Source organism: Neophocaena asiaeorientalis, unplaced genomic scaffold, assembly GCF_003031525.2.
Source record: "Neophocaena asiaeorientalis asiaeorientalis breed wild unplaced genomic scaffold, Neophocaena_asiaeorientalis_V1.1 scaffold240, whole genome shotgun sequence".
Classification (NCBI taxonomy): domain Eukaryota; kingdom Metazoa; phylum Chordata; class Mammalia; order Artiodactyla; family Phocoenidae; genus Neophocaena; species Neophocaena asiaeorientalis.
Window position 1 is genome coordinate 4,056,977 of NW_020185331.1, and position 22,248 is coordinate 4,079,224.

A 22,248-nucleotide genomic window follows, 5' to 3' on the forward strand; every position below is an offset into this window, starting at 1 on the left:
GAACATTTAATAACAATTATCTGTGCTCTGCAGATAATACTAAACCATGTCAGAGAGAAGGCTGGCCAGGGCACCAGTGGGCCAGTTAGAAGAAAGGCTTTCCTGCCATCTTTCATTCCTAGTTCCATACCAGCTTCTCAGAGAAAAAACGGTTGGTTTAAGCTAACTTCGCAGGTTCTCTAGGGGCAAATCCTAGCCAGGCATGTTTTCCAGACTGCCTCCACATGCTTGGAATTTTCCTCGGAAGTCAGCATTTGGGTAGAGATAGCACTTTTCTCACAGTTAAATAATCGGCCCCATTCTTGGGCCTCCTCTCTTCCTCCCAGTGCTCAGACTCCAGGAACCCTCTCTGGGAACCTGCGTCTGCATCCTTGGCCTTTCTCCCCAGCCTTCTTTCTCTCTCCTGGCCTACGTTCTAAGGGAAAAAATGGCTTGGACCTGGAGGCCTGGCTTACCCTGGCCATAGGGAGGGGACCAGGTGGCCATATCCTGCTCTTTTCCTTGGTCACTGGGGCTAATGGCCGGCATCTTAAGGACAGGTGGTTTGGGCCAGCTTTAGCTCAGGCCCTGGGGACTCATGCCAGTCAGACCACCCTAGTTCCGCCCTGGCTGTTGTCCAAAGAGCCAAAACCAAGTCCTATTTCCTCCCCGTCAAGCTTGTCAGTCTCAAGCCAGCCCCGCCCCTGGGCCTGTTAGTCATAGGTGAGCCACGCCCCTCGTGGGGGACATAGCCAGTCAGAAGCAGAGTCCCGCCTCTGCTCGGCTCCTGTCAGTCAAAATTCGGCTGGCTCCGCCTCCTTCTCGTTTCCCGGGCAGTGACTTAAGCGCCGCAGGCCGGGGATACGATTCACCTCGCCTACCTGATCCTGGAACCTACGTCAAAGATCCGCTTCCTTGATGACCTCGGTCCTGAACCGTTAAATCCGCCAAATCCCCTCCCTACTTTCCAGTTTCGAAATCCAAGAGCATCCCAGGGCCCGCCCTTTGACTTCCCGCCTAGAAATCCGCGAGGTTATTGAGGAATCACGCGAGGCCCCTCCTGGGTCCCAAGCCCCGATTTTTTCCAGTGGCCTGCGAGGCTGTTGGTCCTGCCTCTTGCACCTGCCGTGGTCTCTCCGTCTCTCCACCCTTGTATCCCACAGTTCACTGAACTCTGCTAAGTGTGGCTCTGTGCCTGGCGCTGAGTAGAAATGGGCTGTTGGGTGAAGAGGGCCTTCCCATCTGCAGGGACGCAGCTCCGTGCAGGGCAGGCATTAAGGCACCTCTCTCGGTACCCTCTTCCTCAGTCTCCCCGCACGTTGCAGTGATCTCAGGTCCTAATGCCGGGCAACGTTTTGCTAGGACTTGTGGAGGAACCTCGAACCAGCTGGATCAGTGTCCAAAAGACAGCTTCTGGGGCTGCTCCCTTCTCTCTTCTTTTATACACATCTTTTTCCTGACTGGCAGTCCCAGCCCAGCAACAGCAGCCTCAGCTTCAGGCCACAGACTCCTCCAGCTTCCTCCTTCCAGTCTTCTCAGACCAGCGACATTTGGCAACTGAATAACGACCAGGAGAATAGGGGAGGAACTCGGAATAATTTAGGCTACTTACACAACTCTGTCCTCCTCCCATCCCCATACCTCCAGTAGGAAAATAACCCTGTGCCTGTAACAAGCAATACACAGCTCCTTCAGGGTAAAGTGTTTGCTTATGCAACAAGAGTTTGCTATTTTAACCTATAAATCAACCACCCATGCTATTTTCTGACTGAAGACCTCCCCTCCCCTATCACCAGCAAATCCTCAATTGACAACTTTTATTTCCCAGAAGGGGCACCACTGGTTTGGGTTATAATTGAAGTTATTTGTAGAAAGCAACAGAGAATGATTGTGGCTAGCTTCGGTAAATGGAGGGATGTATTGGAAGGATTCTGCCGTAGCTCTCAGAATCAGACATGGAGCTAACCAACCAGGCCTTGGAAAGGGCAAGAAGCTGGGCAGTTCTGGAGGCCTCAACAATGGGAGTATATGGACACTGCCATGAAGGTAACAGCTTCAGCCAGCTTCAGTCTCTCTGTTCAAGTTTGAAAAATTGGTACAGCTTAGATCAGTTGTCTACCTCTAGGAGGTGGCCAGAGGTCAGGGTCAAGTTGCAAGGACACTACACATCATTACTTCAGGTCCACCTTTGTGGTTGGGGCTGTCCTCAAAGAAGGGCAGTTGTGAGCTGGGACGTAAGTTTTATTTTGTTTTTTATAATTACTGCTCTTCATTCATTTATTTATTAACATCCTTATTGGAGTATAATTGCTTTACAATGGTGTGTTAGTTTCTGCTGTATAACAAAGTGAATCAGCTATATGTATACATGTATCCCCATATCCCCTCCCTCTTGTGTCTCCCTCCCTCCCACCCTCCCTATCCCATCCCTCTAGGTGGTCACAAACCACCGAGCTGATCTCCCTGTGCCATGCGGCTGCTTCCCACTAGCTATCGGTTTTACATTTGGTAGTGTGTATATGTCCATGCCACTCTCTCACTTTGGCTGGGACTTAACTTGATTGGTATTTGCTACAACATGTATTCCTATTGATCCTATACAAATGATTTTCTCCAGCTTAAATGAAAAACGTGAGGACAGGCAGCATTTTATTGTGATATTCACTTTTTTAAAAAAATTATTTATTTATTTTTGGCTGCGTTGGGTCCTTGTTGCTGCGCGCGGGCTTTCTCTAGTTGCCGCGAGCGGGGGCCACTCTTCGTTGCGGTGCACGGGCTCTAGGCACGTGGGCTTCACCAGTTGTGGCACGCAGGATCAGCAGCTGTGGCCCACAGGCTCCAGAGCGCAGGCTCAGCAGTTGTGGCGCACGGGCTCAACTGCTCCGTGGCATGTGGGATCTTCCTGGACCAGGGTTCGAACCCATGTCCCCCGCACTGGCAGGCAGACTCCCAACCACTGCACTACCAGGGAAGCCCGATATTCACTTTTTATTGTGATGAAAAATTCATAACATAAAAACCGTCTTAACCATGTTTAAGTTCAGTAGTGTTAAGTATATTCACATTGTTGTGGAGCTGATCTTCATAACTTTTTCATTTTGCATGTCTGAAACTCTCTACCCATTAAGCAACTATTCATATCTTCACTTTTATATGCCCACAGCACCTATAATAGTGCCCGAACCACAGTAGGTACACAATACATGTTTCCTGAATAAATGAATGTGGAATCCAGAAGTGCCCTAAACCCCACTCATATGTTGGTCCTAGGTTACTAACCACTAACCGAGTGGTTCTCAATCTGTTTTACTCCTCAACAAACCTAAAAGATATGACATATTCACAACAGAAACAATGGCTCACAGCTTCAGTGATTTTCAGCCTCGAGGATGGGGAGCATGTCCTCCCAAGGAGGCATGTCAGAATCTTGGGGGTAATGTGGCTTGAAAAGTCCCCTAGGCAAAATGAAGCTTATCCCTAGAGATGTCCCTACATACGATAGCCAGCAAGAGAAGGAGCTCAGCCCTCCCTCTTCTGTGTCTCCCTAGGAGTCCTAAATGCAGGGAGGTGAGGGAGAAAGTATCTAACATGTAATCAGAGCCACTGTCTCCAAATGTGCTATCTGCTTCCTTGCACATGCCAATGCCTTTTCCTTTTGGCAGTTCCCGGGGGTGCTGACCTGCCCTCCACCTCTGCCACTTCTTGGGGAGGGCACCGAGCAGCCATCATTTAAGGCATGCTGGAAAGGAGACACCTTCACCTCATTCTTGTCCAGTTCCTATAGAGTAGTCCCACGCAGAGTTGCTGGTCTCTGGTGATATAGTTTCATTGTCATGACCTCCTTTCCAGGGCACCAAGGTACAGTGGGGTGGAAGGTGGTGCTGGGTAACAGTGATGTAAGACTAACACCTCAACCCCCAGGCTGTCAGACTCCCCTCCTTAGATCTGACCTCTGAGTTGTGGATAAGATTCAAGTTCTTTTCCTGTGGCCAAATCAGATGACCTCTGTTCAGCCGTCCCAACCTTTCCAAGACCACTAAGGAGGCTTGTTGCTTAAAGAAAACAGGTAGATTCCCTAAGTCTGTGGTTTCCAAACTGTATACTGAGGCACCCCAGGGTGCCACAATGAACTCATAGGACTGCCAGACATTTAAAGTTTTTGAGGGAAATCCAGCAATACTCGACATTTGCTAGACACTGCACAAACTACTAGCTTGAGGTAGTTCACAGTTTCAAAACTAGTTTGTGCTACATCACTTTCAATGATGTCTTTGCAAAACTGGGTTTTTGATGGTTGCTGTGACAAACAGCAAGAATTACACAAAAGTCAGTGTGGAACAGGAACCGGTGGCAGTATCCAAGCTGATTCCAAGTTTTGAGAAGTTATGCAGAGCCCAACAGACACACATTCCATTCATTAGTAATCGAACTTAAGAATAATGTAAAAAATATTCTTTTTTTCTTCCAATTTATGTGTGTTCGTTTTTCAAATGGCTATGAAGGAGTTAGGATGTAAATATTTATTAAATTGTTTGGACCTAAGTACTTTTTTTGGCCGTGTTGGGTCTTAGTTGCTGCGCGCGGGCTTTCTGTAGTTGCGGCGAGTGGGGACTGCTCTTTGTTGTGGTGTGAGGGCTTCTCATTGCCGTGGCTTCCCTTGCTGCGGAGCACGGGCTCTAGGCGCACGGGCTTCAGTAGTTGTGGCACGCAGGCTCAGTAGTTGTGGCTCACAGGCTCTAGAGCACAGGCTCAGTAGTTGTGGCACACAGGTTTAGTTGCTCCGGCATGTGGGATCTTCCCGGACCAGGGCCCGAACCCATGTCCCCTGCATTGGCAGGCAGATTCTCAACCACTGAGCCACCAGGGAAGCCCTAGACCTAAGTATTTAAAGGGAATTGTTAAGATATTTCTTTTGGCCTAGGGTACTGTGAAAAAAATCACTGAAAAACTAAGGGCTCCATGAATGTAGAAAATTTGGGAACCCCTGCCCTAAATGAATGAAGGAATGAGGGAATATCATTGGGTTGCATTTGGGTCTCAGACCTGGCCCCTCTGTAAGCTCAGCAAGTACTGTGCCTCTGTAGGAAACTTTCTCTTATTAAATTCTTAATAATTGCTTCTGGGGAGTCTTAATCTTGTTTCAGTGATACAGGTGTTCACAATGTGATCAGAGGGTGGTAGAGAGTCCCTAGGGACTGGGGATGGTGGTGGTAACTCAGATCTTCTGAGCTGACCTGGTCAGCTCAGAAGATCAGAAGCAAAGGAGAAAATAGAGGCTGAGGACAGTGGGGCGCCGCCTTGATGGCTCTGCTCTGCACCTTCAGCTGGGTTGCACCAGGTAGCCCAGCCTCCTTGGTAAAATCTCCAGAGACCTGCCCCACACTACGCCCCCTGGAGGCCACACTGGGTCTGCTGGACAAATAGACGCGCTATCTCTCGGCCCCCGGAAATCTGGGGCCTTTGATCCGCCCCCATCCCCGGGGAGGGAGGGGGTGGGTGCCGCTGGGTCCCCATGCAGGTCTATGCTTCTCTCTACTTCCCCGCCCGCATCCTCAGGTGACTGGTGGGCGCCTTCCCGGCGCGAAGACTGCAGAACCGGCGGGTCCCTAGCGCCCCGGCTCATATATTAAAGATGCGGAGGCGCCGGGACTGCGGTGCCACAAACATGAAGACAAATTTTTAATCCCGAGCAAAAAGATGCCGGGAGATGGTGGGCACGGGAGAAAAATGAATTAGGTTTTTATTATGTGTTTTATTATGCTGTAATTGAACAGGATTAGGTGAGAATACAATATATTTCTGATGCGGCTGGAGCGGGGAGCGGGCGGGAAAGAGGCTGACAGCGAGCGAGAGACGGCGAATCCCGCAGAGAAGCCGGGGCTCCGCGCGGCGGGCCCCAGGGGAGGGCTGAGGAGCGGCTGCGTGGGCGATCCCCTCCCAACCCTGCTTCCCCGGGCAGTTTGGACCTGGATGGGGGTGGGGGTGAGGAGGGCTGCCTTGGGAGGATTGGGTTAGCGGCAGGTCCCGCTAGCATATGCTGGAGGAGGGGACGCGCTTGAGAGTTGGAGGACTGGGAGCTCACAGACCCGCCCCAGAAGGGAAGGTGAGTCACAGAGGGGGAAGGGGCGCAAATATGAAAAGACGAGGCGCTCTGGAGCCATGGGGTCATGGATGCCCGCGAATTCACACTTGCTCCTAACATCTACCCCCTGCACACGTCGGGCACAGGCCTCGTAGGTCAGCAAACATCGAAGCGCCCACTTTGTGCCCGGTCCTTGCTTACGGCAGGGAGACTCGGGCTTTCAGACCCTCCACCTCCCCGTGTATCCCACCCAACTCCTGACACCTCTGAAAAGATCCCTAACTACGCAGGTCTAACCCAGCACCTTCCCTCCAGCCCTGCGACCCCAGGAGGCCTCTTCAGATAAAGGGCGCCCCGGTGAGCCCCGGAGCTGGGATTTCGGACGGGAATGGGCGACCCGTCCTCTCACCCCCGGAACCGCCTCCCTCCCCAAGCTCCCTCTCTGTCCGCCGCAGCCCCGGCAGCTTCATTAAGGGCCGCCGCCGGCTCCGCGTCTCACCTGCTGCAGCAACCCCTTGCGCTCCGCCAGGGACCCGCTCCTGGCGGTGATGAAGAGGCCCATTAGCCGCTTCTACCTTTAGGGCGGACTGGGCCGCTCTCCCCACCTCCCAATTAGGACATTAGAAACCGTCAACCAAGATTAATAGTTGCCCAGCTCCGGGGCAGGGAGATGAGCCCAGATACGGCTGCAGCGCCGCTCGCTACGCGCCGGGCCAACCTTGCGCGGGCCGGGCGCACCACTCGCCGCCGCCATCCCTCTTGCCACCTCCTTTTCCGCCCCCAGGCGTCCCTGAGGCTATCGGATGAGTCCCACAGTGGTGTCGGGAGTGTCAGAGACCGGAATTCTAGGCCCTGCTCTGTCTCCGACCTGGGCTTGTTCTGAGGCTAGGCGAGTAGGGGAGGCAGGTGCACCCTCTTCAGGGGTCTCCCCCACCTCCCCCAGGGTTTGATTGAAGGATTTCTGACCTTAAATGATGGACTGACCTTCGCTTTCTCGGAGAGGCTTCCTTGACCCCCTCTCCCCCAAGTCAATTCCTTTTCTTATTCTTGCTCATTTCCCCGTGTCATATTTTTCAGTATATGTACCATATGTGTGCTTTCACCTTTATCTGTGTGATTATATTATTGTCTGTCTCCCCCACTGGACTGGGGGCTCCAGGGGGAAGGGACCATCGCTTTGCTTACCATGGGCTCTGGAGCACCTTCAGTAATTGTGTGTTGAATGGATGAGTGGGCAACAGGCTTGTTCCCTGTGTTTTTGATTGAAATATCTGTTTCCTGTGTAAACTCCCCCACCACCTTCTTAAGCACCCTCACAGCACCTGCACTCTTTCTTCTAATTCGTATTATAATTGTAACTTATTTCTGTAATTATCAGTTTGATGTTTTCTCTCCCTTGAGGTCATAGCTCCTGGAGGGCAGGCAGGAGCTGGGCACACAGCTGCCTGCCAGCTGGGAGCTCAGCACTTAGTCCGTCAGATTATGGTGCCTGAGGACTCAAGAGCTTTAGAACTCTTCCAACTCCATTCTTTTGAGGATTCCGTGGCCTAGAGTGGCAAAGTGACTTGCCTGAGGTCACACAACCAACTAGAAGCAGAGCCAGGATGAAAACAACTCTTCTCTCCAACACACTGTGATTTTTCTCCAAAGGTCACATCATCTGGGATCCTGAGGAAGCCCCTTCTGAATTCTGAGGTTTCTAAGCGTTGAGGAATCTGTGGGGTGGTCCCAGGTGTCTCTTCCTTGGCGATGGTGGTCACCCAGAACTAAGCCTTTCCCCCTCCCTCCAGGGGTTTGGGCGCCACATGTACCCTATGCTCTGTGTCAACAGGGGCAAATTCTTTCCATTAAGTCTCGACTCTAGTTTCTCTTCCTTGGATGTAAAACTAGGGGATTCTCATCTCTCCAGGCCTGGAGAGTTGTGAACTGTCTGTGATCTTCCTCTCCCATCCCCACACCTACTCCTCACCCCTCAGCTCCAGTGGGGAAATGACTTGGGAGCAGAAAATGAAGGCAACTACAGAGGAAGTACTAAGACGAGAGAGTGGGGGCCTGAGTTCTTCCTCCACCTCGTCACACCCCTCGTGTCACCTCTCTAGAACCCACATACGCTAGGGGGGAAGGGCGGGACTGGGTTTGGGGATGGAGACCAGATCGATACTTCACTAGGTTTTGAAGACCGCAGGCTTTCACCTTGCAGATAATGGGGTGAGCGGCGGTAAACTCTCACCGACAGAAAGGGCTCCCCCGGCCTTAATGAGATAATCAATACTTGTTCTCGGCTTAATTTCCATCTAATTGCTCTTTAACGACGCCGGATAATGGGACGCCTCCTGTGAGGAGAGAGCTGGCTGGGAATCCGACCCGCCTCGGACTCCCGCCCCTCCTCCCGCAGGCGAGGTGCCCTCGCGCAGGTGGTATGGGGGCGCACCCCACTTCCCCGGCGGGGCTGGAGCTCCCTCCGCCGGCCACCTAGCCCGGCGCTGCCATCTGCCTGCGGCGTTCTCGGCCCTCGCAGAGGGCGCTCCGTGCCTTGGATGCGGGACCCCACCCAAGCCGCCGGGGTCAGGGCTCCATCTGACTGGGCCGCGGAACCGCTCGGTGCCCTCGGCTCCGGACGGCGCCTCATCCTCCCTGCTACCCGCCGGGCCAGGCACGTTGCGGCCCAGCCCCCAGGCCGAGCTGAGGCGCCTCTGGACGCGACCTTTCCTCCTTTCCCTTCCTACCTCCACGCATTGCACGTGGCCGTGGTCCGGAGGCCTTGGGTAAATTGCTGTGTGTCTGCATCTAAGGAGGGCTCCGATGCTATTTTTCCCTGTGAGGCAGCTGGCTGCTTCCTGCAGAGGAGCCTCGCTGGTCACCACAGACCGACCACTCAAGCAAGGAGGGGAGAGGGACAAGAATGAGGAAGGCTAGGGCGGGACCCCTAGGCCCTATGGCTCAGGGGCTCACGCTGCCCTCCAGCTCAGAGAGCCACCACATTTCCAGTCACCATCCCCTCCACCCTAGCCACCTATAGCCAGGAAGATTCCTGCCAACTCTAGCAGTTCAGGTATCAGCTGTAACACCTGTCGCCTCCCACCTGCCTGTCTCAGCACCAGGAGGCGCTGGAGGTTCTCCCCAAGGCCTCTAACGGGGGACTGACCTGCCTCCCCCCTGCCACCTCCCCAGAAGCCCCAGCTCGTCTCTGTTGTCTTCTTTTGATGCCAGCCCTGAAGCACTTTGGCCTCAGATGACCAGATGCTGTGACCAACGAGGTTCCCCACCACCTCCCCACCTCCTGATCTGCCGTCTGGGCGCACACTCACCTGTATTTCTACAGCTTGGCTCCTGAATATAGGGTGTTTAAATTATAAAACACCAGCTGCAGTTCTGGCTCCAGCTGCACTGGAGTTAGGCTGACAAAGATACAGCGATATCGTCAGGATAACGAACGTGATGATTAGAATCGGGCCTTGGATGTTGGCAGCCCCAGGTTCAAGTCTTGGCTCTGTTGTTTACTGGTTAGTGTGACAGTGGGCAAATTTACCTACAGGTACAAACCTCAGTTTTCTCATTTAAAAATTAAGGTTAATAATAATACCTTTGTAAGTCTGAAATAAGCTGATGTATGTAAATTGCTTGCCACAGTGCCTGGCACACTGGAACCATTTGATAAGGGGTAGCTATTGTTTTGTATGTTAGAGCTGAAGTAACCATCTAGTTCAAGGATCATAAACTCAAAGGCCACATGGGCCAGCAAGAACCTTTCTTATGAATTTATTTATTTATTTATTTTTGGCTGCGTTGGGTATTTGTTGCTGTGCGCTGTGCGCAGGCTTTCTCTAGTTGCGGCGAGCCGGGCTACTCTTTGTTGCAGTGCGTGGGCTTCTCATTGGGTGGCTTCTCGTGTTGTGGAGCACAGCTCTAGGTGTGCAGGCCTCAGTAGTTGTGGCAGGTGGGCTCAGTAGTTGTGGCTTGTGGGCTCTAGAGCACAGGCTCAGTAGTTGTGGATCACAGGCTTTGTTGCTCTGTGGCATGTGGGACCTTCCCGGACCAGGGCTCGAACCCATGTCCCCTGCATTGGCAGGCAGATTCTTAACCACTGTGCCACCAGGGAAGCCCGGACAGCAGGATTCTTATGTGAGGGAAGTAAGCCTGGTTGGGACTGTGGAGAGCTGGAGAGGGCCAGCCTTGCCTGAAACAGCAGCCAATGCTCATCTTCAATGGTTGCAGGGTGGACTAGATTCCCTGGGGGTTTTTTTCCCCAAAAAATCTGGCAGTACTAGGAGCTTAGATATTAGCTCCAACTTTTCTCACTTCCTTATCTCAGCACTAGAAGCAGCTGGCCTTAGGCCTCTCTGAACATCTGGCCTAATGACTCCGGCCCCTAAATTCTGGATTTTTATATAAAATTTCTCATTATTTAAATATTGGCAATTAAGAAAAAAGAACCCACTGTGCCAAATACAACATGTTTGAAGGCTGAATTCATCTTCGTTTCTCAGAACAAACTGAGGTTCAGATGGGTCACAGCTGCTGGCAAAGCTGACTGGAAGCCTGGATTCTATGTTAAAATAAAAACTTCTCGGAGGCCCTTCCTAGACTGTGGGGCATTTTAAGCTGCCTCCCACTGCAGCTACCGCCTGCTTTGCAGACAGCACCCGGCAGCTGGGCCAGTGTTAGCACTTGACAGTTCCCAACGCACAAGACTGATATACGGCAGCCTTCGCTCTTGTGATAAATCCAAATTCTTTAAAAAATGTTGTAAGGCTTCCCTGGTGGCGCAGTGGTTGAGAATCTGCCTGTCAATGCAGGGGACACGGGTTCGAGCCCTGGTCTGGGAAGATCCCACATGCCGCGGAGCAACTAGGCCTGTGCGCCACAACTACTGAGCCTGTGCGTCTGGAGCTTGTGCTCCGCAGCAAGAGAGGCCGCGACAGTGAGAGGCCCGCGCACCACGATGAAGAGTGGCCCCCGCTCGCCGCAACTAGAGAAAAGCCCACGCACAGAAACAGACAAAAATAAATAAATAAATAAACAAAACAATGTTGTAGAGGGCAGTGTGACAGCAGGTCAAGTCCCAGGACCCCAAAGATTTCAGTCCCTTAACTTAAAGCGCCATATTTCTACACAATTCTTGAGCTCAACTTCTGTGTGATTCTACTCAACAAATTTCCCACTGGGGTGTCCCCCAGTCGGGGGACAGAACCAGCAGGAGGCTTGCCAGGAAGAGTGCACCTGATCGTCATCTTTTGGTACCTCTCTCCCTGTATCTTACTCCTGGGGAAAATGGTGGAAAATACACGAAGGAATTGGGGATTTGTGAGGCTGTGCATATCGACGTGTAAGGTTTATGGACTCAATAACATGCTCAAAGGTTTATGCTGAGCCTCATGTTTCTTCTTTCAAGCCCGTGTTCTTCCTAACACGTCTGTTCTGATAGTACCGAATTGCCCAAACTGAACAGAGATGGCAGCTGTTCGCTGCTCAGCATTACACTTACCATATTCTGATGCTCTCCTGGAGTCCAGGATCCTATGTGTGATTTGGTTGCCTAAACACCAAGTAGTTCCTGGCTTGCTGTTAAGTTCTCTCTATTTTCCGTCAGCCCTTGGGAAAGCATCCCACCATTTTTTCCTTGGAATTCTAGCATGCATTTCCCAACTTCTTCCTTGGCTTCAAGGAAACAGCCAGCTCAGGAGAGTCTTGGATATTAACCTATTGCCCAACTCCCCACAGAAGCCAACGCTAAACTGTGTTATGTCTTAAGAGCAAAGGTTGAAAGTGGAATGTAAGCAAGGATACTGTCACTAACAAATGTAGTTTGGGGTCCAAGAACTTTTCCTCGTCCATATGGTCTTGATGGGGCTCTCAGACAGATGGCCTCCTCCCTCTACAGAGGTTATCTTAATTTTGATTCCCCAGAAAGCAGAACCCAAGACAGGGATTGTTTGGGAGGTTATCCCAGAAAACACAGTGAAGGAGAGGGGAAGTGACAGAAGGGAGGAAAAGTAAATAAAAGGTGCATCAGTAGGGGGGAGCCCTTCTGCAAGCCTGAAGATAATACAGCACAGAATTATTCCACTGAAAGGAAAGGAAGCAGGGGTATTTATCCTCCAACTCCTGGGCCTCGCTGGCTATGGCTTGCTCCTGAATTAACTCTGTGGCATTTTTAGACTGCCCTGCTAGCTGAGCTCACTCTAGGGGCCAGAGGACTCCCTCAGGTAGAGAGACCCATGAGATTGTACAGGAACTGTCTGCAGGTAACCTTTGCGGGGCGGGGCATCGACTACACCTGCTGCAGGGGAGACGAGCTCCAGGCTGGTCAGGCCTCAACCACGTGATTAATTCCTGTTGAGCACATCACCCCAGCAGAGTCAATAACATATTTCCCTGCAAATTGATGTACTGATGCTTTTTCTGGGAGCCATAAGTATAACGTAGGCTGGAGCTGCTTATGGCCTTCTTCCTTGGCTGCTTAGAAGAAAACATCAGGAGATTCATCAGTTTGGATATATTGGTGTGACTTTCAGGATAAAGGTCTGTGCCAGAGATAGAAGTTTGGTAATCATCTGGACATTATATAAAATAATGGTGGAAGGAATGAGGAGTCACTGTAGAGGTGTCAGCAGGGAGGTATCTCACTGGCCTCACACAAAATTGTCAAGTGAAAAGTCAGGTGGGACTGAAGAGCCTTCTGCTTTGGAGAATACCACTTGCCATCACCAAATCTTCCCTTCCAAGTGTGCCATAACAACAAGTAGACTTCAACCAGTGAACCTGGGACTCTCCCCATGCCCACAGCTGCCCCAACAGGTAGATGTAGAGTGAAAAGTGTGAGTGTATTAGCTATCCTGACAGCTAGCCTCCCTTCCCTTCAGTGACTCTGGGTAATAATTGAAAAGGCAACTTATATAGTAAATGACATTTTATCTAGTATTGCAGATTCTACTGGCTTTTCCCTTGGCATGAGCTTTAGCTTCTCATACGCCAGAAGACTCATTAACTCACCTCATGGTTACATAAACCTATGTATGTGATAAATTTTCAATTATAAACACACACACACACACACACACACACACAAATACATGTAAAAACAGGTGAAATCTGAATTAATGCCCATAGTTTAATTAATAGTATTGTAGCAATGCCAATGTCCTGCTTCTGATAATTATATTATGGTTAAATAAAATATTATCATTGGGTCAGGGTGAGTGAAGGATACATGGGAACCTTCTGTGCTATTTTTGTAATTTCTATATAAGTCTAAAAATTATTTCAAAATAAAGCTTTTTGAAAATCCAGAGGAGGAAATCCTTGTGGGATGGGTCATGTTAGAATCTTAGGCTCTAAAATATTTATTTAATTGCTAAAACTAAAAAGACTGACAATACCAAATGTTGGCAAGGATATGGCATAATGGGGAAAAAATTTGGAAAAATGGTTTGGTAGTAACTACTGTTGAATGCATGCATATCATGAGAAGCAGCAATTCCATTCCTAGGTGTATCCTAACTTATATAAAAGTCAAAACCAGGTAAAATGAAAATATAGAGCTTAGAAGTGGTTATCCAGGGGGAAAAGGAGGGATTAATCATGATGAGGGCTTCTGGGGGTGTTAACAATGTTGTATTTCTTGACCTGGATGATGATCACACGAATGTTTATTTTGTAATAATTAATCAAACTCTATATCTACTTTGTGCACCTTTCTGCTTGTCTGTTATATTTCAAAAATTTTTTTAAAAAGGTTAAAAACAAAGAGAACAGAAATATAGAAAGAGTCAATGATTTCACATCACTTCTAAGTTTATCAATACAAAATGTGGCCACGTTGTTAGGTCAGATGGAGCTATGATTTCCATCTCAAAGGTGGATGGGGAACTTCCCTGGTGGCGCAGTGGTTAAGAATCTGCCTGCCAATGCAGGGGACACAGGTTCGAGCCCTGGTCTGGGAAGATCCCACATGCCACAGAGCAACTAAGCCTGTGCACCACAACTACTGAGCCTGTGCTCTACAGTCCACAAGCCACAGCTACCAAAGCCCATGTGCCTAGAGCCTGTGCTCTGCAACAAGAGAAGCCACCACAGTCAGAAGCCTGTGCACAGCAATGAAGAGCAGCCCCCGCTCACCGCAACTAGAAAGCCCGCGCGCAGCAACGAAGAAGACCCTGACGCAGCCATAAATTAATCAATTAATTAATTTAAAAAAAAAAAGATGGTTGGGAAACTGGGAGCCTGGGGGAAGGAGTTGCCTCCTGTGACATAAAAGTAAGCTGAAGAAAATTTTCACCTGATTTCTTTCTGCATGTCACAAAGCTCATTCAACTTGCGTTAACTATTCCAGTTAATGCCTTAACTATTCCAGAGAGCTAGTCTGCTGGGTGTTCCAGCTTTCATTTGGTAATGCTTTTTGTTGCTGAATTATAATGCTTATCTTCCCACCTGGTTAGCCCAACGTTCTACATTTATCTCAACATCCTAATTTACCTATAAAAGTAGCCTCTACTTTTTTATTATGAAAAATAATTTTACAAAATAAAGGATTGTGAGCATTATACTCAACCATTTGCCTTGTTCCACACTCTCTTAGGGTGTTTGTTGATGATATATATAATATTTACACAGCTGTGATCAGTATTCATATACTTCTCCTCTTCACTTAACTCTATTTTCCAACATGTATTTTTCATTTTGACCGAGTTCACCAATTTGTCGTAGTAGGTAGCTACAAGGTATTCCGTCTTAATTATTTATGTTGAGACTTTTTTGACTTAACTGATTCTAATGTTCACTGGAAGCACAATTTCTCTGTATCCATTTCTAACGGGTCAATCTGGACCATCTATTTCACTTCTGCTTTTTCCAAAGTTGCAACCCTATAATTTTCACTAGTTGTGTCAAAATAGGGTTCAAGAAGTGACAGGTTAGAATGTGTGGGTCCTCCCAAGTAATTTCTTACCAAACTGATCCTTTATGCTGTGTTTCATCTTATATTGTTCATTTGTCTAGGACCCATTTCATTCTGTCATTATATTTAACAATTATCTCATGGGTCAGTGGCTGAAAGAAAGTAAATGTATGATAACCGTGAACTCCAGGCTATGGCTCACAGTGGAAAGCAAACTATATTCTATACCCCATTCCTTCTTCAGTACAAGAATCTATAGGAAAGAGTAAGGAGAGGAAAGAGGCAGGATTATCTGTTCTTCAACAAATTTTAACTTCACCCTCCTCACCTGAATCTAGTCTCCCTCATGCCGATGCAAAGGATGCTGCCACCTGGCTTCTTTCCTTGCAGTAGTCACATCATCTGAATTAAGAGAATCCTTTTCCTGTGGCCCAACAATTTTGCATGATCCGGTCAAACTGAGTCAACATTTTCAAAGTGTAAGTATGCAAATTTATTAAATTTATTTATTTATTTACTATTTACGATGCGAATAGATGTTACTGAATGTGTTTTGGAGCCTTAGTGGATAAAGTGTCAGATGATGGGGATCTGGGAAAGTATCTAAACTTTCAAATTGTGTCTTATGCAAAAAAATTCCCTTCTAAACGTATTTTTACAATATGTTGAGTTTTCCTGAAACAAATCTTTACTTAATAAAAGAAGATGTCCTGTAGAGTCAACAACTTTGGTGCCTACTGTATGCATGGTCCTGTTCTCGTCACCAACCGCTAGACCACCAGAGGGCGCTCGTTCCCTGTCTATCCAGCCTTCGTCAGCGACTCCGAAAATCCACGTTAAACTTGGACTTTTACACTCAGGAAAAGTCTTTCACATTTAATCCACAAATATTTACCGACAATTTATTGGGCTGCCAGGAGAGGGGCTAGGTTCACAAGATACAGTGGTGAGTTAGTCACAATTCCTAATACCAGACGTAAAGAGCACAGCAGAGACTGAAAGTAAACAACCGGCTACAAGGTGGGTAAGTGAAGAGTTTCTAGATCTGTGGAGTTTGTTATTTAAATATTGGCTCCTGGTTTTAGAAGCCGGTAACAATTCATTAAGAGATCCCGGATTGCTTCCGCTCTGTAACCCGGACATCGATCTCAGCCCTCATGGTACTTTGTAAACCAGAGCCAGAGACCTGTCCTTGGGTGGCTCCATTAGTCAGCTCCGCAATTTCAAGTCCCCCATCCCCCTTTTTTTTCAGGGCTTCCCGCAGTTCTCTTACAGTTCACTTCTGCCCCAGGTCGACACTCTCAGTTGCCCCCCAGGGCCAAGGACAAGGAATTACCCACAACCATCAGCCTTACCGGGCTCCACCCATTCTTTTTACGGTTTAAAACCCGCGGGCTTTTCCTGTTCTGAATTCCTAGACTTCCTTCCTGTTTTGATTCTCGCGACAGTTACGAGACATCGCGTGAAGTTTGCTTCCCTTCAGTCTTCTGCGTTTTAGAGACTAGGGTGACTGTGTATCTGGCTACGGATACCTCAGTAGAGCCCTTCGAGGGAACCCCTAAATGAAGGGGCTTGGCTGCGTTCAGGTCTGGAGAGAGAGTCTCTGACCGCTTCCGAGAGCTCGACTCCCCGGCACCCAGTGCGCATGCGGAGCCAGTCCTCCTGGGCGGTCCAGAGGCCGAGGCCCAGCCGCTAGCTTCGCGGTTGATGGAGAGGCCGGTGTCCACCCCGGGCCAGGTCCTTCCGGAGGGAGCCTGACTGAATAACGTCCCCTCCCTGGCTGCAAAGCTCAGTCTCCGCCCCCTACAAACTGGACTGCAGCGCGGTTTCTGTAAGCCGCTGGGGGCAGGCCGAGGCGGGGCCTGGCAGACCCCCGGTACGGAGGTCGGGCCTCCAGGAATGTTCTCCTCCCCGCCCCCAGCCCGAAGTGCCACGGTGGCGCCGGTGGCGGCTGCGAGACCGAATGCCTCTGGCCCTGCCGGCCTAGCAACCATAACCTGTAATTCTGACCCGGAGCGCTGCCCACTGGGGAGGCGCCCCGCCCACCTCTCCCAGCGGCCGCCGGTCAGCTGGGACCTCTATAATCACCCGGCTCCTCCTCGGGTTGGAGCACCTGCCGGATTTGGGGAGGGAGGAGGAGGCCAGATGTGAGGAGGCAGAAGTAAACGCCGAGTCTCTGGTCTGCGACTTGGTGGGGAAGTGGGGTGGACAAGCCTGCAATCGCCCCTGGGCTGCGGGGAGACGACGTTGGTTGGCTTTGCCCTGCAGGAGCGCCCGACTTGGCACAAGAATTCCTACCTCCTTGTCATTTTTGCAGCTGCTCTAGCGGATTGGACTGTAAAGTCAGATGGGACAGGGCCTAGCCTTTCAACCAACTCTAACTTCCCAGCTACCCCCCACCCTCCCATCCCCTACTCCGAACCCGCACTCCACCCCATCTCTAGTCCTTCCCCAGCTTGGGTGTCCGGTTACTGCTGTTCTGTTCTTACTGTGAGTTTGGACCAGGCTAGGGGGAAGTGGCCCAGGAGGGTCCCGTACGGCAGCAGGAAGCTTCGAAGTTGGATGGTTTGTGGTGGTGGTGGTAGTAGTGGTGGTGCGCGTGTGTGCTTGAGCTTTATCGTTCCCTCCTCTCACCTCTCCCCAACCCCCCAAAACAGCCCAATCAATTACCACCCAGCGTAACTGGATGACCCCTCCTATGACCCTTCGACACTTGACTCCAGGGTAGCAGGGGAGGGGGCAGTGCTAGGGTCCAAGTTGGTACGAGTAACAAGGAGGTTGCTTCTGACCTCCTGACCTGGTTTCCATCCCCGGCAGGGTGCCACGCACGCGCTGAAGCCCCTAGTGCTCTCGAGGCTTCCAGCTAATCATGCCCCAGCCGCCCGCAGCTGCCTTGCCGCTGCCCGTGCTGCTGCTGCTGCTGCTACTCCTGGTGGTGCGGACGCCGTCCCCGGCTGGCGCGCGGCCATCAGTAGGCCCCGATTACCTGCGGCGCGGCTGGCTACGGCTGCTGGCGGAGGGCGAGGACTGCGCTCCCTGCCGGCCAGAAGAGTGCGCCTCGCCGCGGGGCTGCCTGGCCGGCCGGGTGCGCGACGCGTGCGGCTGCTGCTGGGAATGCGCCAATCTCGAGGGCCAGCTCTGCGACCTGGACCCCAGTGCCCACTTCTACGGGCGTTGCGGCGAGCAGCTTGAGTGCCACTTGGACGCTGGTGGCGACCTGAGCCGCGGAGAGGTGCCCGAGCCGCTGTGTGCCTGCCGCTCGCAGCGCCCTCTCTGCGGTTCCGACGGCCGCACCTACGCTCAGATCTGCCGCCTGCAGGAGGCGGCCCGCGCTCGGCCGGACGCCAACCTCACCGTGGCGCACCCCGGGCCCTGCGAATCGGGTACGCACGGCCCACGACCCCGACCCCCGCCACTTGGGTTTCTCAAGGCGTTGCTCCCCGGTCCCCGACGGCATTGGTCTCTGGCCAGCGGAGCGAAAAAGTTGACGCCAGGGAGGCCTCGAGTCCATTATAAGAGTTTGCTCTCGGGGCCGGTCCGCAGAAGCCACCGCCTGAAGGTGCGGGTCCGGAGCTTTGTCAATAAGCAGCGTGCGCTGGGGCGCGTGAAAGCTCCAGACCTGGCTGGCAGAGACCAACCCTCTGAGAGAGCAGGCACATAGCCAACGCTTGGCCTCAAAATTGAGAGAGTGAAGAGAGGCTCTCAGACTTTGCCCAGACCACTAGAATTCAGGCAGGGAAACTTGGGTTCCTGTGAGATGCAATCCGGTTTCTTTTGGGCGGCTCCGTAGAGCCAGTGCTTAGTTAACCTAGTCTCTGGGCCTCTGCCCACGCTCCCCTTTCCTCTGCGTTTAGGGCTTAGTGGAGCAGGGGGACTCTTCTAGCTCCTCCTCCCCCATCCCAGCGGGCTGAGGGCTATTCAAGCCTCAAGTTTCCTTTGGCAGCTCTAGTAACCTTCACTTCCTGAGCCCCTTTGAGGGGTCTGGCTTGGCTGGGGCTGCTGGGAAAGTAAACGCTCTGCTGGAGGGTCCCCCCACGACCCCAGGCTTTCTGCCTGCTGCCCAGATTGATTTCAGTGTCCTTGCCTTTGCCACGTGGACTGCCCCACCACCAGGGTGGGGTGGGGGAAGGGCTGATCTTCCGGCCTTTGGCAGCAGGACCTGGTTAGAGAACGGGGAGGGTGTGGGGGAGGGAGGTGTTGCTTACAAGTCCAGCAGGGTAGGGGCCTAGAGGGTGGAATGAGGACAGGGGAGCATTCAGGGACAGAGTGTGGTTGCCAAGCTGAGGTGTGGGTCTCTGTGCTTGTTTGCGCATTTTGTCTGCCTGTGCATTTCCATCGCTGTGTTCCCACCCTTGTGTGTACCTGCAGCTACATTTGTGTATGTGTCATGTCTTGTTTATGGATGTGTATTTACTTCAGCATATGTGTATTCCCTCACAAACACATTCAAAATGGTTTGTATATGGGGTCCTTGCTGGGCTGGATGTGCCATCCTGTTCTTAGGCCTCCTATCTCCACCCCCAGAGCCCCAGATTGTGTCGCATCCATATGACATTTGGAACGTGACGGGGCAGGATGTGATCTTTGGCTGTGAAGTGTTTGCCTACCCCATGGCTTCCATCGAGTGGAGAAAGGACGGCTTGGACATTCAGCTGCCAGGGGATGACCCCCACATCTCTGTGCAGGTAGGGACAGGGAGCAGAGGCCTCCCCGGGGCAGCCCACGGTCCCTCTAGAACGATGCTGCTGACTCCTCCTGGCTCCAGTTTAGGGGTGGACCCCAGAGGTTTGAGGTGACGGGCTGGCTGCAGATCCAGGCTGTGCGTCCTAGCGATGAGGGCATCTACCGCTGCCTGGCCCGCAATGCCCTCGGCCAGGTTGAGGCCCCAGCTAGCCTGACAGTGCTCACACTGGGTAAGGGAGAGCCCTGAGCTCTGGGGGCTGGGGGAAGGTGGTGGATTCATGCCTTTGAATGTGTGTCCATGTGTGTATATGCATGTGGGTACACACACAAGCATGGCTTTCTCACAGACTGGGATACATGGGCACTGACAGCCCTCTTTCCTGTTCTCTCTCCTTTGTCCCCATGTGTTTGCAGACCAGCTGAACTCCACAGGCATCCCCCAGCTGTCATTCCTGCACCTGTTTCCTGAGAAGGAGGCTGAGAGTGAAGAGGCCGAGGATTACTACTAGGTCCAGAGCCGTGGCCCATGGGGGTGGGTGAGTGGGGATAGTTTTCAACCCTGCTCTTGAAAAGATCTAGAAAGGGGGAGCAGGGCCCCTTCACAGATTGCTTTAATGCCCTTAGTAGGGGAGATGTGATGGTGGTGGGAGAGACAAAAGTTGGAGGGTAAGGAGAGAGGCAGCAACTAGGGGAGGTGGGATGCAGAGGGGCCCATGCAGGAGGTGCTCTGGCCAGGACAGTCTCCTGTGTGGACCAACCAGGCATTAGGCAATAGCTGCCTGCTGGTCTCTAGGCTGAGTGGGGGGGTAGGGGTGGGGAGGAGTGGAGGTGACACAAAGGGGTGCAGACAACAGGATCCTTTACTTCTTTCCAGCAGCCCTCCCTCCAGCTCTGCTCAGCCAGTCTTCTGACTGCCCTTCTGCACAGCTCCTGCTTTTATTTTCCTAGTCCCCAGTCTTTGCCTAACCTCAGTCTTCCCTTTCTTGAAACTCACCTTCTAGAAAATTTCCCTCTCTCTAAGTCCCAATTGCACATACTAACTGCAATCCTCTTTGCTATTTGCCATCTGCTGTCCAGGAAGGCACGATGGAGCGTGGTTTAGCTCAGTGCAGTAAGATGGGCATTTGGGCATGTCTGATTTTCCTGTCATTCTGGGAACTCCATGAGGGCAGTACCATATATTATACCACTTTGTACTGGACGATGCCTAGCACAAGACTAGGCACAGTAGGCACGCAATAAAGATTTATGAACAAACTGAGACAGATGGTTCATGCAGATTTGCACACAGAGACCGCATTTCTCTGAGAGGCCTCCCAGGGTAGTAGGACTCTGGCTTCCAGAAGAGAGTAGGTCCTGCTCTTTAAGCACATGCCTGCCAGATGTAGAGGAAGCTTGAGCTGGGGCCTCCCCCCTGCCCCAGGCAGGAAGTTTGGAGCCATCTGGTTGGGAGGGAGGGTATCCCCCCAGTCTGCACTCCATTGGGGCTGGTCTAGAGATAGATTGCCTGCCTCTCTGTCCCCTCCCCAGGCAGAATGGGAAACCAGATCTATGTGGGTAGGACCCAGTATGAAAGCATAAACTGGATGGAGGAGGGGAGAAGTTTGGTCACATGTATGGGCCACACCCTAGGATTTCCCTACGAAGCCGCCCATTTCCCAGCCGAACCCAGACAAAATCATGGCAAGCTTGTTTTCTCGTCTGCCCCAACTGTGACTTGTCTTCTCTGGCTGGAGGTGCCTCACAGAGCCGTACTCTTTTGCTCCCGAAATCTCTCTCCACACTCCCCTTACCTCGCCCGGGGACACTGGTGAGGCGTACTGTTTATTGACTGACTAATGGAGAAAATGAAAGCTTAAGTTGGCGAGGCCAAGACCCCCGTGTGTGGGTGTCGAAGGCCTCCTACGCGCCTGGGTTCCACCCGAAGCCTGGCGGCACACAACGGGAGAGGTCGCAGTTGACTCGTGTCTGAGCTTGTCCTCTGGGGCCCAATACAGGGAGCCCGGCCTCTTGGGAGGGGCGTGGCCCGGACCCCAACCCAAGGGCTTGGCTGCCCCTCCCGCAGAACCTCAGGACTCGTCCAGAGGCTAAGCCAGAGGACAGCTCTTGTTGCCGAGTCCTGGCTGGAGTCCGGCGTTTCCAGGAGCAGCACTCAACAGCTGGAGCGGGTTGGATACTTGGGGCGAATTCTAAGTTGACCGCGAAAGTAGGGATAGGGATGTGAGCAGTATGGTGGGGGCAGGAGGGTCAGGCCGTTCAGCGTCCGGCCCAGAAGGAGGTCTGCTCCGCGCTGAAAGAGGGGACTGGGGTCTGGGTTCCCCAGCAGCCAGGGAATCCGCCACTGACTTGTTCTTCGCCGGCGACTCCCGGCCAGCTGGGCTCGAAGGCGCCCCCTGGTGGGCCCATCGATCCTACCGCGCCCACTTGCAGAGCAGAGGCTCCGCACGATCCTAGAGGGTCACACGCATCCCCCAGAACCCGTACTCCTCCATCACTTTTGCAGATATTACAGGATGTTCAGGTGCAGCCTCCTTATAGCCTCAGTTTCCCCCTCCGCGGTGCTACAGGTTCAGGCCCCACAGCCTTGAATAGGAGGAACCCCTGCTGC

The 22,248-nt window shown here is 51.8% G+C and overlaps 1 protein-coding gene across 1 annotated transcript; it reads left to right on the forward strand.

The window, feature by feature from the left end:
• The first annotated feature begins 17,678 nt into the window (after positions 1–17,678).
• KAZALD1 (Kazal type serine peptidase inhibitor domain 1) lies at positions 17,679–20,901 on the forward strand. Its single transcript, XM_024734996.1, has 4 exons — positions 17,679–18,340; positions 19,482–19,642; positions 19,723–19,870; positions 20,055–20,901. Exons 1-4 carry the CDS (start codon positions 17,827–17,829, stop codon positions 20,147–20,149), a joined length of 918 nt encoding a protein of 305 aa, XP_024590764.1. The 5' UTR covers positions 17,679–17,826; the 3' UTR covers positions 20,150–20,901.
• Positions 20,902–22,248: the final 1,347 nt, after the last annotated feature.